The sequence below is a fragment of the Archocentrus centrarchus genome, chromosome 24 (genome assembly GCF_007364275.1).
Source record: "Archocentrus centrarchus isolate MPI-CPG fArcCen1 chromosome 24, fArcCen1, whole genome shotgun sequence".
In the NCBI taxonomy this organism is placed as follows: Eukaryota; Metazoa; Chordata; class Actinopteri; order Cichliformes; family Cichlidae; genus Archocentrus; species Archocentrus centrarchus.
In genome coordinates this window covers 18,700,911-18,717,366 of record NC_044369.1, presented here as the reverse complement: position 1 = coordinate 18,717,366, position 16,456 = coordinate 18,700,911, and the positions used below count along the sequence as shown (strand labels likewise).

At 40.3% G+C, this 16,456-nt stretch overlaps 1 protein-coding gene across 4 annotated transcripts in view; it reads right to left on the bottom strand.

Annotated features, from left to right (window-relative positions):
* The window catches only part of itsn2a (intersectin 2a), a 40,989-nt gene extending 24,658 nt beyond the window's left edge, over positions 1 to 16,331 (bottom strand). The window contains exons 1-4 of one of the 4 annotated variants that reach the window (XM_030721423.1): positions 16,246 to 16,331; positions 8,367 to 8,438; positions 513 to 605; positions 335 to 398 (exon numbers count right to left, since the gene is read on the bottom strand). In XM_030721423.1, coding sequence (XP_030577283.1) covers positions 335 to 398; positions 513 to 605; positions 8,367 to 8,373 — 164 coding nt within the window. In that variant the 5' untranslated portion in view covers positions 8,374 to 8,438; positions 16,246 to 16,331. The other 3 variants (XM_030721424.1, XM_030721422.1, XM_030721421.1) reach the window with 3 other exon arrangements.
* Between the last annotated feature and the right edge of the window lie 125 nt (positions 16,332 to 16,456).

Below are 16,456 nucleotides of genomic sequence, written 5' to 3'. Positions count from 1 at the left end.
TTGTGGTGGGATTGAATTCCAGTCTCATTTTACACACACACACACACACACACACACACACACACACACACACACACACACACACACACACACACACACACACACACACACACACAGAGTTCTAATTACAGGACGCCCCCACCCTCTCTTCACTCACATAGTTTACTAGGTGTGGCTGGCAGTGAAGGAAATAAATGCTCAACAGGAAGCTGAACCCAGGCCAACGTAACAAACCCGTTGTGACCAAACGCAAACCTTGGACCTACTGACCCACTAGCTTCTGTTTAGGATTATATTTTGACAAAGATTTACCAAGTTGTCAGTTGGTGCTTACCAAATCTCAGCCAGGACTGAAGCAGGCAGGCCAGACTGCAGAAAGAATTTTCTTGCTTGTTCTCCTGCAGGTAAACAAAAATCACAAGGGTTCTGATGCAGCTCACTTATTCTTAATGACACAACCAGCTGTTAAACAGAAGCAAGTACGTGGTCTGTTTAACATGAGAACGGCCTACCTGAGATATAACCGAGGACTGGGAAGAGGGTCTCAAACTGTTTGTCGTGTTTCGCCCTCTCCTCTGGAGTAATGGCCCACACGCTGGCTCCACCTGAACAAAACCAAGACACAGTGGTGGTATTTTAAATTCTTTACATTTTCAACAAAACAGGACGCTAATGTTGTTGATGTGAGTCCAGTTGAAACAAAATATACTAACAGGAATTAAAGTTTGAGTTCACAACCTTTTTTTGGGTCCTGGCTCTTTAAAATAAATCTGCCTCTGCTTGCAACCCCTCTGCGCAGGGTGCATACCAGCCCGCCAAGTTAGAGTGGCAAGCTTAAACTTAAAGAGCCATCTTCCTTATTGGAATTATTATTATTAAATTTTATTTATATAGCATCAAATCACAACATTATCAAGTAATGCATTCATATGGCATGCTTGGTATGGCCCCAGAACTGGGAAATAATTTGTAAGGAAGAAAAATGAACATAAAAGAAGAAAGCTCTACAAATTTAATCCCTTATGGGTGGAGAGTGATCCACCCATCCCCACAAACAAATTCAAACCCCAGTCAGACATGCTTATACAAAATTCAGCTTAGTCTTTTTTTTCTCCCTCACCATAAAAAATGTGTGTATAATTTCCAATCCAAATGAGATTTTCAGCTCAGATGAAAACTCTCTTAAGCAGCTCACGACGATGATTAATGTATAAAAATGTCCAGTCAGCTTTTTTCTACACAGCTTCACTCTTGCGTATCTCAAGGTAAGTTCAGGGTTGGCCATGAATTAAATATGAAGTCTAATGTGCTGTGTGAGGGATATGAAACTCAAGTCTTACTTAATTTCATGGAACGACTTTAACAGAGGGGGAGTGAAAGATTATATTCAAGGATGACAATCAATTCATCATTAAGGGAGAGCATGGACGCATCAAACGAGAACACAATCGGGACATATTTCCCGCCTTTTCTCAAACTGTTTTAACAGAACTTGGAAGCTCTGAAGACATTTTGTGGCAAAGAACCGACGGTATGCACAGACGGCTCTGCCCTTATGGCAGCATCTGAACAACAAATGAAGATAAGGAGGCAATGACAGATAATAAGCCTCACAGTGCATAGTGAAAGGAGACTGATGTATAAAACAAGGGAAGCTAGAGTAGCTGAGGGATGATTAATGCAGCAACGAAGTCTATTCAGATAGCAGAAAGAGGTTGGTATAGGAAACGGACACAAACGTGACTCAACTGGGACAAACAACAAACTTTCTCGTGTTCTAATTTAGCTCACGTCCTGACAAGCTCGTCATCCTCTGCTCGACAGACGCGCTTCCCTTATGCTGACAGCTTTTACCATAGCGATGGTGGTACAGACTTCAACCAAAATGTGTACAAAGATTTCACACAAAAAAAAAAAAGAAAAAAAGTGGGATCTAGTTGGGAGTGAAGGCAACATGTTAAGTCTGGCTTCTGATTGATTCATCAAGTTATGGAAAAAAATCTCTTGCTTCTTTTAAACTTCTCTTAAATGCTTCTGTTATTCTTTAGCAAATAAAATCCTGCCTCTGAAATAGAATCAGATTTATGAAGGAAAACAGCAATACCTCCTTGAAGAATCTGAATGAAATCTCTCCTTAAAAAAATATGAATATGTTGCTACTGTAAATCATTTTAATGGAAGATGAGTCAATTGCTTGGTTATTAGGAGCAATTCTAAAACGAGTCAGAATCCACAAAACACAATCGGACTTCCTGTTTGCGATACACCACCTCCCCAGTCTCCAGGCCTCAGTCACACAGGCCTGGAGACTGATTGGCAACGGGTTGTTGGAGGTTGCTGACAGTTGCTGTGAAACTGGTTGCAAAAGCCCCAGTCACGTAGGCCAAGAGACCAGTCAGTGACCCCTAGTGGATTCTAAGGAAAAATGTCTATTTCCCAACTGGTTGGCGAGTGATTGCTAGCAGTTGTTAGGTGAAAGTGGTTGCAACGAAGTATATGGTACTGCAATGAAAACCTCCTTGCAATTGCTTTGGTCACTAGGAGTTTGCCGCGGCTGCCTATACTTTGTATGGACTACGCAGACTTGTTTGCAAACAACTGCCAACTAAGAACAGCCATGCACCACCACCCACAGACTCAAGAGAGAGCTATTAATCTGTCAGTCCTTTCCATGTGACATATGGTGACCCACTCAGTGTGGTGTTCATGCAACCTTGGCGATCTAAAGGCATCATAAACCTGTTATTATTCAGTCTCGTGTGGCTGAACATCTCTAAGAAGTTGAGTTCAGACCTCATGGGGTCAAGTGACTAGTTAGCAAGTCAGAGATTTATTATCAGTATTATTATATTATATCAGTATTATATTTTGCAGGGATGGCACAGTGGTGTGGTAGTTAGCACCATCCCATCACAGCAAGAAGATCCTAGCTTCAAATCCACTAGCCAGCTGGGGCCTTTCTGTGTGGAGTTTGAATGTTCTCACCCATTTGTGTGCGCGTTCTCTCCGGGTCCTCTGGCTTCCTCCCACAGACCAAACACATGCATGTTACAGTGGTATGCAAAAGTTTGGGCACCCCTGATAATTTTCATGAGTTTCCATTATAAATCATTGGTTGTTCGGATCAGCAATTTCAGTTAAGAGACAGCCAACATCTCTAACAACCACTCGCTAAACTGTTGGGAATACACGTTTTCCTCCTGAAAATGAAATTTCTGCCTGCGTGACTAAGGCCGATTGCAAGTTTTGTCAGCATCTATTTAGCCATTAAAAAAACAAAACAAAACACAATTTATGTTGTCGTAGCAAGCATGTGTGTAAGTATAGGCTGACAAATAGAGTTTGAGATGGCATGAAGGCTGTACAGCTTAAAACATCTCCAGGCAGAACAATATTTTATCTTCATGATCAAATTATGATCAAAAACAAATTATAAAGAAACATGTTCTCGTGGTCTCAGCTGTTTTACATAAAAGAGTTTGCGTATCACAAAAAGGGTAGAATCTGCTTCATAATTCAGTCCCCTTTTATATTAAATTCCAGTAAGGACATGATCATAACTGTCTTTTTACTCTGGATACTAATTTCTGCTTGGAACAATTTACAATAAAAATATCTCAAACCAGTCTCAAAGATCTCAATCACCATCATAGGTTATTACAAAAAGATAATGTAATATTAAAACGTGTCCTTCAAAATAAGCGCGATAGAATTAAAAGTTAGTTAAATAAATTATTAATCTCTGAGTATTTCTCATCAGCAATGGCAGATATCTTGGATGGAAGGTTATTGATCAACTTCCATTATTATATTATACTAATAGGAGAGAAATGTTGAAAGACAGATCTAATGTAGATGTAAAATATTCAAATAGACAAAAACTGTATTTTCAGAACAGTAGCCATAATATTATAAAAAAAAATAAATAAATCTTTGGGTTATTTTGGGTTTCTGTCTTCAGAGACATAGCTTCCAGGCTCTAATTTATTCAAGTGCTTCAGGAAATACCACCCTGCCCATGATGGAACTTCCACCCTAGCTCTAACCCAAACAATCCACTGGCTCTTACACAAACTTCACATACAGAGGAGTGACACAATGGACAGCAGAGCTTCAGTAACTGCAAACTATGCAGCCAGAAAATAAAAGCAGAGCAACTTTACATTCAAAAGCAAGAAGATTCAATATTTTTAAAAATGTGGGAGTATAATAGTTTGCTTGTTAGCAAATATTTTGATCAAACCCTTGAGATGGTTTCAGTGTCTAAAGAAGCTGCCCTAAACCACCACAGCAACACCTGTTAAGGTGTATACTTTTTCCCCTGATAAAGGGAATGTTAGCAGCTCACAGTGGCCGACCCACTTTTGCCACCGTCAGCAAAATGCTGCCATGAGAAGGAGAAAGTAATTAATCTCTGACACAGATGTGAGTATTCTTCACATTGTCTCATTTGATAGCCCCCCCATCCCGATTTGAGGCTATTGTAGGTAAGAAAAGGAAGGCGATATTTAGCACAGTGCCACTGGGACATGTAGCTCGCATGGCCACATCCACAGGCCTGTCAGTTCATTGATTCTGTGTGTCAGTGAGGGCTGAATGCTACGTGAGTAAGTGGGGCACTGCAAAGCTTCTTACACAGCAATGGAAGAATCCATAGGGGTCTTCTGTGACTTGATATTTGTGCTGGAAACATATGGCCACTCAGTATGACACCAGATAAAAAGATGTTACACTTTTGAATTACTAGTACATGTAAGCTGACAGTGAGGACTCTGTGAGGCTACAGAGTGGCACAGTCTCCTTGCAGACTCTGATACCTCAACTCATGATATCTGCCATATCAAGCACTCTTTGTGAAATATTCGGCTTGGGTATGAAAGGATTTTAAACTAAATCTTTCAAATTTTATTGAATATGATTTATTCTTTTAAAGAGGTTGTACAGTTCTGTGCTAAAGTCTTGAGCGACCCCTCATTTCTTTATGTTTTATTAGGAAAATGGGAAGTAGGTGCAGCGATTTACTATTGGAAATACAATATATAAAGCACAAACAGAGATTGGACACTTCTAATGCAGCAAGCTTAGGCTAGCTTTGATGTAACTTGTTTAAGCAGTTCTTTGCTAAGTTGTCTGTTGTGTGTAGACACAACACTGGTTATAGGCTTTTTATGCTAGAATGAGCCATAAGCCAGTTTTAAGTGGCTTAACAAACAAACAAATAACAACAACAAAAAAAAACATTCTTCTGAAAATGGTCAGGTACAAGGACTGAACTGAAATTGAGTGAAAAAGCAGCCAATGTCCAAAGAAAAATTTTGAAAGAATTTCAGAAAGTCTGGAGAACTACTGCTCAAGACCACTTTAAAAAAATGACAAAAAAAAGTCTGGCTGTTTAGAAGCAAAATATAAAGAAATAAGGGATACCTCAAGACTTTTGCATAGTACTGTATACTGACATAAATAATTATTTACAGGTGGGTTAATGATATAAAACCTATAAACAAGTCATAAGCTTTTTAGTGTTTTATTTCTGTGTGTCTGTCTTGTGTTCAGAGTTGAAGATGATTTAACGCTTTTGTCCTTTCTGTGAACCAGATTTCCCAGTAGTGTTTGCTTGTGTGTTTTGTCTTCATCCTTTGATCACAGAACATAGTTACTGCTCCTCAAACCGCTCCACGGAAAACCCCTAAGAGAGAATGTGCGTGCCTGCATGTGTGTCTTATCTACACACCTAATTTTTCAGTCTAACAGAGCACCAAAACACACAGCTACACTCTCTCTGTGCTTTAATCCCATCCGCTGGAGTGGCACAGGGGGGGAAAAAAAAGAAGAGACTCAAGAAACACATAATGGGTATGTGATGAGCTCCTCCCTGGAAACACATTATATGGGAGGCAGTGCTATTTGCGTTATTACACTCTCATTAACACGGTGAGCCTGCAACGAGGCATTTCTAAAGTCTTTAGTCAGTGAATTTTAAAAACATTTGAATTTTATGCAACTGTTGTAGAGGAGTGTGTTTGTGTGTACATTCAAGTGTTGCAGAGACCGTTGAGCCACGGCAGTTATCTAAAACATCAGCTTGTCCTCTGTGGATGAAGTGTTTGATATATACATAGTTGTGAAAACAGTCATGTGGTTTCCCCCCAGAGGACGAGAGCTGGGTGTTTGGGGTATTGACTCGAGTGTCTCCTTAGGATTTTGAAGCCACCTAGACAACAGCACACAGGCTGACAAAGGGAAGTGAAAACACACAAGATAAAGGCTGCTGCGTAGGTGAGCCGTGACACTATTGGTTTAAATTCTGCACAAGTGGATCCTGTTCCATGAGGGTGGAACACATTTTTTTTTCTTTGTATGGGTTCTGTTACATTGTCTCAACAATGTCTGATGGTGTAAGAAAAAAGAACCAAGACAAGAATATACTACATTTAAAAAAGAACAAAAACAGTTAGATAGGGTATTTAATGATTTAAAGACAACAAGAAATGTAACTATAAAACCAGCAACAGCATAAAGTATCAAAGAGATATTTATGTAGTCAAAATTTTGGCTGATGAGGCCTGAAACTCAAGCTCTTCGGTCTAGTTGGAGTACAGGTATAAAGGATAGTTTCTTTGTTTGTTAACCCACTTAACACTGACCTATGAATCACATACCAGACAACAAAGAACCAATTTTAAACTGTATCTTTAGACACTTTGTTGCAAGCAGCCTGTCACAAAAACTTAAAATTTGCTTCCATTTCTCCCATGTTGGCATTGCCAAAGATAACACAGTCTGACAGACATAAAATAGTATTTTTGCACCAACAAGGTGATTCCCAAAGTGCACTTAGCTGAAAACGTGGCGTAACTAGTGTGCAGTGTGTCTTTAAAAATTATGAGGAAACTGGACAAATGGAGGACAAAAGAAGGATTGTCAGGCCTAAAAAACTATCCACAGCAGATGAAGAGTAGAATAAACAGGAGAATTATTAATCAGAGAAACTGACACAGGACCTCAGAGATGCATCCGGCCCTTCGGCCAATCCATCTACTGTTCACTGAAGCCTCATCAGAAAGGGTCTCATGGCTCTGTCCTGGTTTTGGGCTGCATTTCAGCCAGTGGTGTTGGAGAGCTTGTCAAAATTGATAGAATTATAAACTCAGAAAAATACTGTGAGATTTTGATCCACCATCTGGAAATTGACAATGACTTCATTTTTCAGCATGACAGTGATTTCAAACACACTGCCAGTGCAGTAAAACCATACCTGGATAGAAAAACACACAAGTGAACACTATCAGTCATGGATTGGCCTCTGCAGAGCCTGAATCTTAACATTAATGAAGCAGTGTGGGATCATCTTGACAGGAAATGGAACAAAAGGAGATCTTTGAATGTCCTTCAAGAAGCCTGGAGAACTATTCCTGAAGAATAGAAGAGAAAGCTGCCTCAGAGAGTTCAGGCTGTGTTGAAGAATAAAGGTGGTCACACCAAATATTGACTTTCAAGCTCAGTAGAGTTGTACAGACAGTTTTTGCCTTGTACACTGTATTTCCATGCATGTTTGCACACGTTTCACATAAATCACTGCAAATATTTCCCATTTTCCTAGCAAAATTAAAGAAAAGAGTGGTAGCTCAAGACAATAATGCACAATGATGTCCCTGTTTTTTTGTAATCCAAGTGTATCTGGTCAGGTTTCTGGATAGCTACTCCAACTGTACATGCATGTTAGTCCATGTAAGTCACTTTTTTGAAACTGGTGGCGTTTACAAAGATGCAAAAGTAAAAGTCAGAATCAAAGCAAGACAACAGAGTTAGTAAGAAGCGGAAAAGGGGGATAGGTATTGCTGAAATGCCTGTTTTGGTTTGAGGTGCTGCTCCAGTACATACAGCACCTTTAAAATTAATTAAAAGTAATTATATTCCATATTACTTTAGGCCCTCTTTCCTGAAGGGGTTTGTACAAGCTACAGCTCAATAACTTCCCCAAAAAAAGTAGGATCAAAGATGGGTTTACGTAAAGCCTGAGCCTCTCTGTTAGCAGATCAATATCCCATTACCATGATTTTACACCTCACAACTTACATTCAAAACAAGCAGTCACTCATAACCAAAAAAAAGGAGTTTAAGCTGACCAAAGCAGAGGCACTTGAACGTTCAGTCTTGGCAGGAGGACGACCAGAGGGAGAGATTAAAGTTTAGAAATGAGGCATAACACAGCAGCTGCTTATTGCTCGCAGACCTTTTTCCTGCCCTTTAAAGTAAATTCCAGCCCTCGTTCTCATCTCAGCAAAATCCCAAATCAGCCTAGCACAGACAGACGCATCATGAGTGCAAACACATGTCTGACAAAGACAAAAACAAAGTGTTCTTACCATTCATGGTTGCAGGTGGAAGGCACGGGCAGAGAGGGAAGTCCTCTACTCAGCTGGCAAGCCCTCAGACATCTGCAGAGAAAGAGAGAGGGAGAGAGAGAAAGATGTGAGTGTGTTATGTGTGTGTCACGAAGCAGGCGAGGTATAAGTGAGGAATGCAAGCAATGCAAGTGTGAATGGGGAAGAAAAGGCAGAAACGATACAAATGCATGCAGGAGCAAAGGGAAAAAAAAATCTCTGCTCCTTGTTAACAAAGCAAGGAAGGCAGAGTGAGTGGTTAATATGGTGAGGGATGACAGAACGAGGAAGGGGAAGAGGAGGGGAAATGAAAAGGATGGGGACCAAATAACAGAGACAGTCAGGGCTACAGACAATGCCAGTATGGAGCAGTACACAAGAAAAGGACAGACAGCTGAAGGATAGAACTGGGGAAGAAATGATAGAGGTCTTTGAGAAAGCCTGCATTTATTACTGCCTTCCCCGAGATTAAGGATGGTGGTTATGTTCTGCAAATCTTCATTATCAGCTTGGCTCATTTGTCTCTGACATTTGGTTTTCTATGCAACTATCTCTGGCTTTATTACTAATAATACAAAATTTTGGACCTTTTTAAGCCGTATGTATACTCTTAAACAAATAAGATTATCACTGTTTTGGGTGCAGCCTGCATCCACAGTGGTATGCCAGCAGGGAGCCTGGCCCACCTGATAAGATTCATTGATGGGATCTTTGGCAGATTCCCAGGAGGTACACTTCGCTATAGATGGAGTTTCCTGTTCCGTTAGTTTCTTCTTCCATTATAAAGTTGTGTTCAGAATTTTACCTCCACTCATCATGGGCACGAAGGTCATGGTAATTTTAGGCTTTTAATTATTTCTTTGAACTGTTCTTTTTTCTAGGGTGGAATGACTGTACAGCATACAACTTTAATTACATTAAAAAAAACAAGAATTTACAAAGACTGAGCAATTTGACCACAATGACAAGAGGTTTGTTTGGAGGAGTAAAGGTGAGGCTTTCAAACCTACTGTAAGAACACTGCACCAGTTGTCACGCATGGTGGTGGTAGCATCATGCTCTGGGGCTGTTTTGCTGCCAGTGGTACTGCTACATTGCACAAAGTGGGTTACATAATGACGGAGGAGGACTAGCATCAAATTTTTCAGCTTCACCTCAAATCAACATCTAGATGGCTGAAACTTAGACACAGTTGGATGTTCCAAAAGGACATCCCAGATGATCCCAAATACACATCAAAACTGGTTTGGGAACAGATAAGGCAGGCTAACATTAAACTTCTGGAATGGCCTTCCCAGAACCCCGACCTGAACTAATATTGAGAATTTGTGGACTGCGGTTAAGTGCCAGGAAACCAACCAATTTAAATTAAAACTATACATTTCTGCCAAGAAGGGCGATCAAATATCCAGCCAGAATTATGCCAGAAGCTTGTTGATGGCTACCAAAGCATCTGATCGAGGTGCAACTCGCTAAAGGACATTTAACCAAATATTATTAGGGGTGTATGTATATTTGAGCCTGTATGTATACTCCATTCCACTCCATCCAACCACTCATTTCCTCTCATTTCTGTCTGCGTGCCTATAGCTAACAGGCAATGTTTCTCCCCATCAGTTGTGATTCTTGTCAGGTCTAAGCAATCTCCTTTTCTGCTTTCACAAAGTCTTTCCATCACCAGTTTTTCCTCACTTCACCTTTCACTCTGTCTTATCCATTTCCGCTCCTCTAGTTCTTATTCATCACTCATTCAAACGCATATCTTATATTCCCCTTCTGCTCTTATTGCACTACTGCTCCATCATTTGCTTCCCTGTTTTTGTGTGAATTCCTGGAGGGGAGACTGTGGCTGTGTTGTAGTATAAATCATTGTCTGCACATGCCGGCACTGCCAATTACTTAAGAGCAATGAACAGCCCACTGAGGTTTATGCCTCTGTATATCTTGAGCGTCCACGCTGGCACCTCTGTGCAAACTCACACACAGCATAAGCAAAAAATATTTTACGCGTACTTTTAGACAATATTGATATTTACAGACTAAAATCACAAATTTATTAAAGAAAATCCAAACTAAAATAGAAACACAGGAAGCAGTTAGAGAGAAACAATCTTTTTATAGTGACTGGAGGCCAACAGAAACTGGATTTTGGCGATACAGATGCTAGGGAGTAAAACAATGGGGCTACTCTTCAGTATTTCACAAAGTAGCTTGACTTCACTACATGTACTGCATACAACTGTATGTTACCAACAGAGTCAGAGTATGCTCATCTTTTTCCTGCATTACACTCTGTAATGAAACCATTATAACAGTTGGTTTCAAAACTGGCTGGCTGGTTAACCTGAAATTACCTAGTTATACCTCTACACCATTTTAGATGTCTGGCTAAATGTCATATTATTATGACAGACGGCTGGATGGACGGCTCAGTATTGGATAATCGCCACAAGTCTTATAATTAGGGCCATAAGTTGAAGTCAAAGTCAACTTTATTGTCAATACTGCAATATATACAGGACATACACAGGATCAAAATGCAGTTTTCCCAGCGTGCAACAAGAATGAATTAAATTTAAAATAGAGAGCTATGGGAATATGAGAAACATATGAAAATAAATATGAGGCATTGCATAAATATGAAGTACACAAGATTTATTAAAGCCTATACACGATTATTGCTGTCTATATATAAAAATATATGAGGTGTACAAAGATTATTAAAGCTGCACACATTATTGCAGTTCTTTGTTTAAAAATATAAATTAGAAATTAATTATGTACACTACTGCAGTCTATATACATTACAGCAAGTGAGGAACCGTATCAGTATGTGACTGAATGTGTGAACAGCAGCAGTACAGTCTTGTATAGTATGTGGACAGCAGCACATTTATGTAGGTTTGCCTCTGTATGCCACCACAGTGTGTTTTAAATCAAACAACCAGCATGTGATTGAAGTGCAAAAAAAAAACCATCTGAAAGAGCCCACATGGTTTGGGAAAAATTCTTTGGACAGATGAAACTAAGATGAACTTGTATCAGAGTGATGGGAAGAGAAAAGTATGGAGAAGGAGAGAAGCAGCTCATGATCCAAAGCTACCACATTATCTGTCTAACTGGTGTGGGCGTGTATGGTTGCCAGTAGAAATGGGCCGCTAGAATTTGCTGTTGATATGACTGCTGATAGGAGCAGCAGGATGAACTCTGAAGTCTGCAGGGCGATACTATCTGCTCCGATTCAGCCAAACGCTGCAAATTATTCCTCAATGGTCAAGTCAGCCTGATCGCAACCGACAGAGCACGCTTTTCAGTTATTAAATACAAAACTGAAGGCAGAGAGAGACCCACAAATTAGCAGCAACTCAAGGTGGCTGCAGTAAAGGCCTAGCAGACAAAACACAGCATTTTGGTGACGTCTATGGGTTGTAGACTTCAGGCAGTCATTGACTAAAAAGCATTTCTATCCAAAAAGTGAAAACAAGTCTTATATTTAAAATGATCTCACTTTGTCCAATTACTTTTGAGTCTGTGAAAATGAGGAACTGTGTATGAAAATGTCTGCAGTTCCTAAACAATTAATGCAATAATTTTGTTCAACCTCTTGCATTAAAGCTGAAAGCCTGCACTTTAATCACATCTTGATTGTTTGATTTAAAATCCACTGTGGTGGGTTACAGATGGGGAAAAAAAAAGCATTGTTCAGAAACATATGGACCTAGCTGTAGCTTGTTTCACAAGCCTGAACATGACAACTCATTGGTTGTGTGGGATGTTTCATTAAAAAACAAAAAAAGAAAAGACATATAGTCTAGACTTCTGGCATAAACTGCTTGTAAATAAAAAAAATGAAAGCTGCCTTTACAGCTCCAACGCTTTTAGATTAAGCTTGAAGAAACACATTGTGCTGCACTTGCATGTCTCTTTTCATTTCAGTGACTTTCTGGAGCCTCTGTTCCTTATCTATGACTCATCTTTGCTGGTGTGTAGATTCAAGCATCGAAATGATGCAAATTATCTTCTTAAACACAAAAAAAAAAATGTCTGGTGGTAAGCAAATACACAGACCTCTCTTTACACCCAGTAAAGATACACACTACTCAGTCTCCCACCTCACTTGATAATGCTCTGCCTTTAGCATTGACTTTCCTTTTTGTTGTATTGTGTTGAAACTGTGTGGGTAACTCACTGTCATGTACTAAAACCTCATAAGTGTATCAACTGAGATGAGATCGCACAGATGATTAAATATTCCTTTAACACAGAAAGACGTGCAGTGTTAGATTAATGCGTGATTCTAAATAGGCTGTAGGTGTGCATGGTTGTCTGTCTCTACGTATGCGTTAGCCCTGTGACGGACTGGCAGCCTGTTCAGGGTGTACCCCGCCTCCTGCCCTATGGCAGCTGGGATAGGCTCCCCTGACCCATTCATTTATGCACAGCTCTCTTAAGGTCCTGCCACAGCATTTCAAAGAGGTTGAGGTCTCGACTTTGACTGGGCCATTGCAGCAATTTGGTTCTTTTCTTTTTCGGCCATTCTGTTGGAGATTTGCTGCTGTGCTTGGGATCATTGTCCTGTTGCATGACTGATCAGTGAAGTTTGAACCGTCAGACATGGCCTCACATTTCACTATAGAATATTTTGGTATTTGATCTCGTCTGTCCAAAGGATATTGTTCCAGAAGTCTTGTGATTTGTTCAGATGAAACTTTCCAAACTGTTCTTTTGTTAAAAGAAGAAGCTTTCTCCTGGCAACACTTCCAAACAAGCCATACTTGTTCAGTCTTTTTCTAAATGTGCTGTCATTTTAAAGTGCTAACTGAGGCCTAAAGAGTCTGAGATGTAGCTCTTGGGGTTTTTTTTTTTTTTTTTTTTTTTTTGCAGTTTCTCTGAGCGCTGCATGGGGTAAATCTGCTGGGATATCTACTCCTGGCAAGATTGTGTCACTATGTTAACACACATCTGAACTGCCGAAACTTGTGCTTTTACAGAGGTGGTCACATTTGCTGATGATCAATTAATCAAGTGCATTTAATTGGCAGTGCATGGCTGCAACTTACCCTCTTAATTCCTATGGAAGCAGTAAGGGTGTACTTGGATTCTCACAAGACTGCATAGAGTCCTGTGAAACCTTTCTTTTTCACATGGCTGTATTTGTATACATGGCTGTATTTGTGTGTGCCTAACACTTCCATGTGCAAACACGTATTGGTATTTAGCAGAGTCTCATCCACCCTTATATGCAAACCTGTTGGTACCCTGATGTGTATGTGGTGTCAAATATAACATTATCTCCTGTTGGCCAGGTTAAAGAAGTCTCTGTTCAAACAGGACATGCTATATCCTGGATAACAACAGCACTGAATCAACAAAAGGCACCCTCTACATCAACACTGACTGTACCTGCACAGTTTCAAAACAAAATCTTACCCTGCTTGAATTCCCTTGGATGGTTTGAAATAACTTTAAAATGTCATTATGCTTCTTTGATTCGATTTACCTTATAGCTCGGCCCCTGCTGATACGGCAGATGTTGTGAAGAGAGATACAAAATACAAGTCATCTCGCAGCGCTACTTCAAATCATGCCGGCCCCAAAATGAATTTCTGGACATATATTATTGCAAAAGCACTAATGGGGAAAGACAAACCATTATCATTTTGAGCATAGAACAAATAACTCTCAAGCACAAGCTTGGCTCCAGTTTTAGTGTCTTTAAGAAACGACTAAATCGGAGCATAAGGAGGAAAATGACATACACCATTTTCATGCTTTTAATCCATTTGTCATATAGGTTCACACTGCAGTGCCTGCAGTTAAAGCAAAGTATCCCAGACAGTCTCCCCCACTAGCTGTACCTGTAACTTGTGTTTAAAAAATGTGGCATTTAACATTTTGAAAGTTTCTAATGTGGAGAACAGGACCTACTAAATCCTGAGGAATAACATGAATCAAAGAACCTTTGACTCTGCCCAGCATGCTGATTGACACCTGTGTGCACCACCCTGGACCAGTCTGATGTGCATATCAATGTTTCAGCCTGTGTGCGCGGAGCGTGTCTAACACACCCTCCTCACACAGAGGGGGACCCTGTTCTAGCAGACACAGCCCAGGAAGCTCTGCGAAGGCTGATGAAGAAAGAAGCCTGTGTGCATGTGCTGGTATTTTCCTCCAATTCACAACAGATCAGAAATGCACTGACTCAAAGACACACACACACATGCGCGCGCGCGCACACACACACGCCACACACTTTCCCCTGGTGTGCTGCAGGTGAAAATCGGGGACGCTTCCGACAGACGAATCATTCTAATCCTTTCGGTACATTTATGGGTCAGCTCAATGCAATGATTCACCAGAGCCTTTTTTTTTTTTTTACTTCCTTTACACTCCCCCACCCTCAACACTGAAAAACACACACTCAGCAGCACGTCCTACCTCACCTTTTTGCCTATGCACTTTAAATGCATAGGCAATATGTTATTAATAATATTAATATTGCCAAATTAACCTCAATCCATGCTACTACAGCTGCCATATAAGAACCAACCCTGAAGCACACCAGTTTCCTCTTTCACCATAATAATGAACATGCTGGTGTACTGTACACTTATGTGAATGTGTGTGTATTATGCAACGCTTTGAGTCTTGGCAGGTGGATATGCAACAGTCCCTTCTGGGATAAAGCCAGATGTCACAGAAATTGCAGTTAGATGGACTTTGCCACTTCAGCAAAGAAAGTCTCCTCTTTCTGTTTTCACTGAGAGCAGCTGAACACAAACACACACACACACACACACACACACACAAAGCAATCTCTATAATTAGTCTATGCTGCAGTGATTCAACACATACATACATAAACAGCTAAAGCTGCCCCAGTCATCTCATACAAGAACAGAAATCTGCACTTTTGTAAACTATTAAACAGCTGATAACACTTTCAGCAAACGGGGAGATAGCAAACACACTCCACGGGCTTCAAACAAAAGGCCCTGCTTGTGTTATATTTCCCAGCTTTTAATAGAGAAAGGTCCAAATGTAAGTCACCTTTTAGGAAAATTGCCGGGCCCATGAAGGTTACCACAGCCACCCGGCAGACCGCTAAAGTGACTTTGAGAAATATCACACAGATTTTCTTCCCCAGGTTAAAGACAGCAGTAATTTTCAGCATGTTTAATAGTCACGTGGAAGCCTGTCATTTCCTTTAAGTACTACCTCTGGGAACACGGGAATGATCTCTGGAGTTACATCTTTTGTTGTAAAAACAAAATGTCATTGCCTGCTGTTTTTTTTTCCTTTCTTCTTTTTATTGCATATATTTAACATTTCTCTAGCACACAAAAGGACACTTTACGACAAATTTGTATATATTCAGCATTAACAGGGTCAAATGACAGCATATTATCTTGAAAACAAGCCTACATCTATTTTAGCTGCTTAAAAAAAAAATTCTCTTTAAATTTAAGTAAGTTTCCCTTTTTCCTCTTCTTCCCCTTATTTAAACAAGCAAAATTAAAGAATAAGCAGTAAAAAGATCTGAAGAACCAGTTTTCAGCCATATGGGGTGCTCTTCATCCATAACGCAGACAATAGACTATCACTGAGACAGGTTTGAGAAAGCCACGTATTTACGAGATCAAACATTAACAATGGGCTGTACTGCATGCGGAGAAACCTCGGTGTTAATACGCTGCACTGCCTCGCCTTTTTAAATGCTGGGTTTAATAAAACAGGACAACCCACTTACCTTGAAAGAACAGGTAGGGGAGGAAAAAAAAATCTACAGCGGCAGTATCCAGCATGTCATACATTTTTGTTCTGTCCCGTATAAGCGTGGTAATGATTTCCGTTCATTTACCTGTTGCGGTAGAATAGCGGTGCTGATCGGCATCCAGGCTGACGAGCCAGCTACTGAAGGAGGGAGGATCGATCCAGCAGCCGGGCGGGTGTGGAACTGGAAATGGGCGTCTTCAGCTCAGTCAAGCTGCGCGGAAGTGCGCTCCAGACTTCCGGAATCTTCTTTTAAAAATAAAACTCAGAACTGAAAGAACGTCGATTCAGTTCCTTCA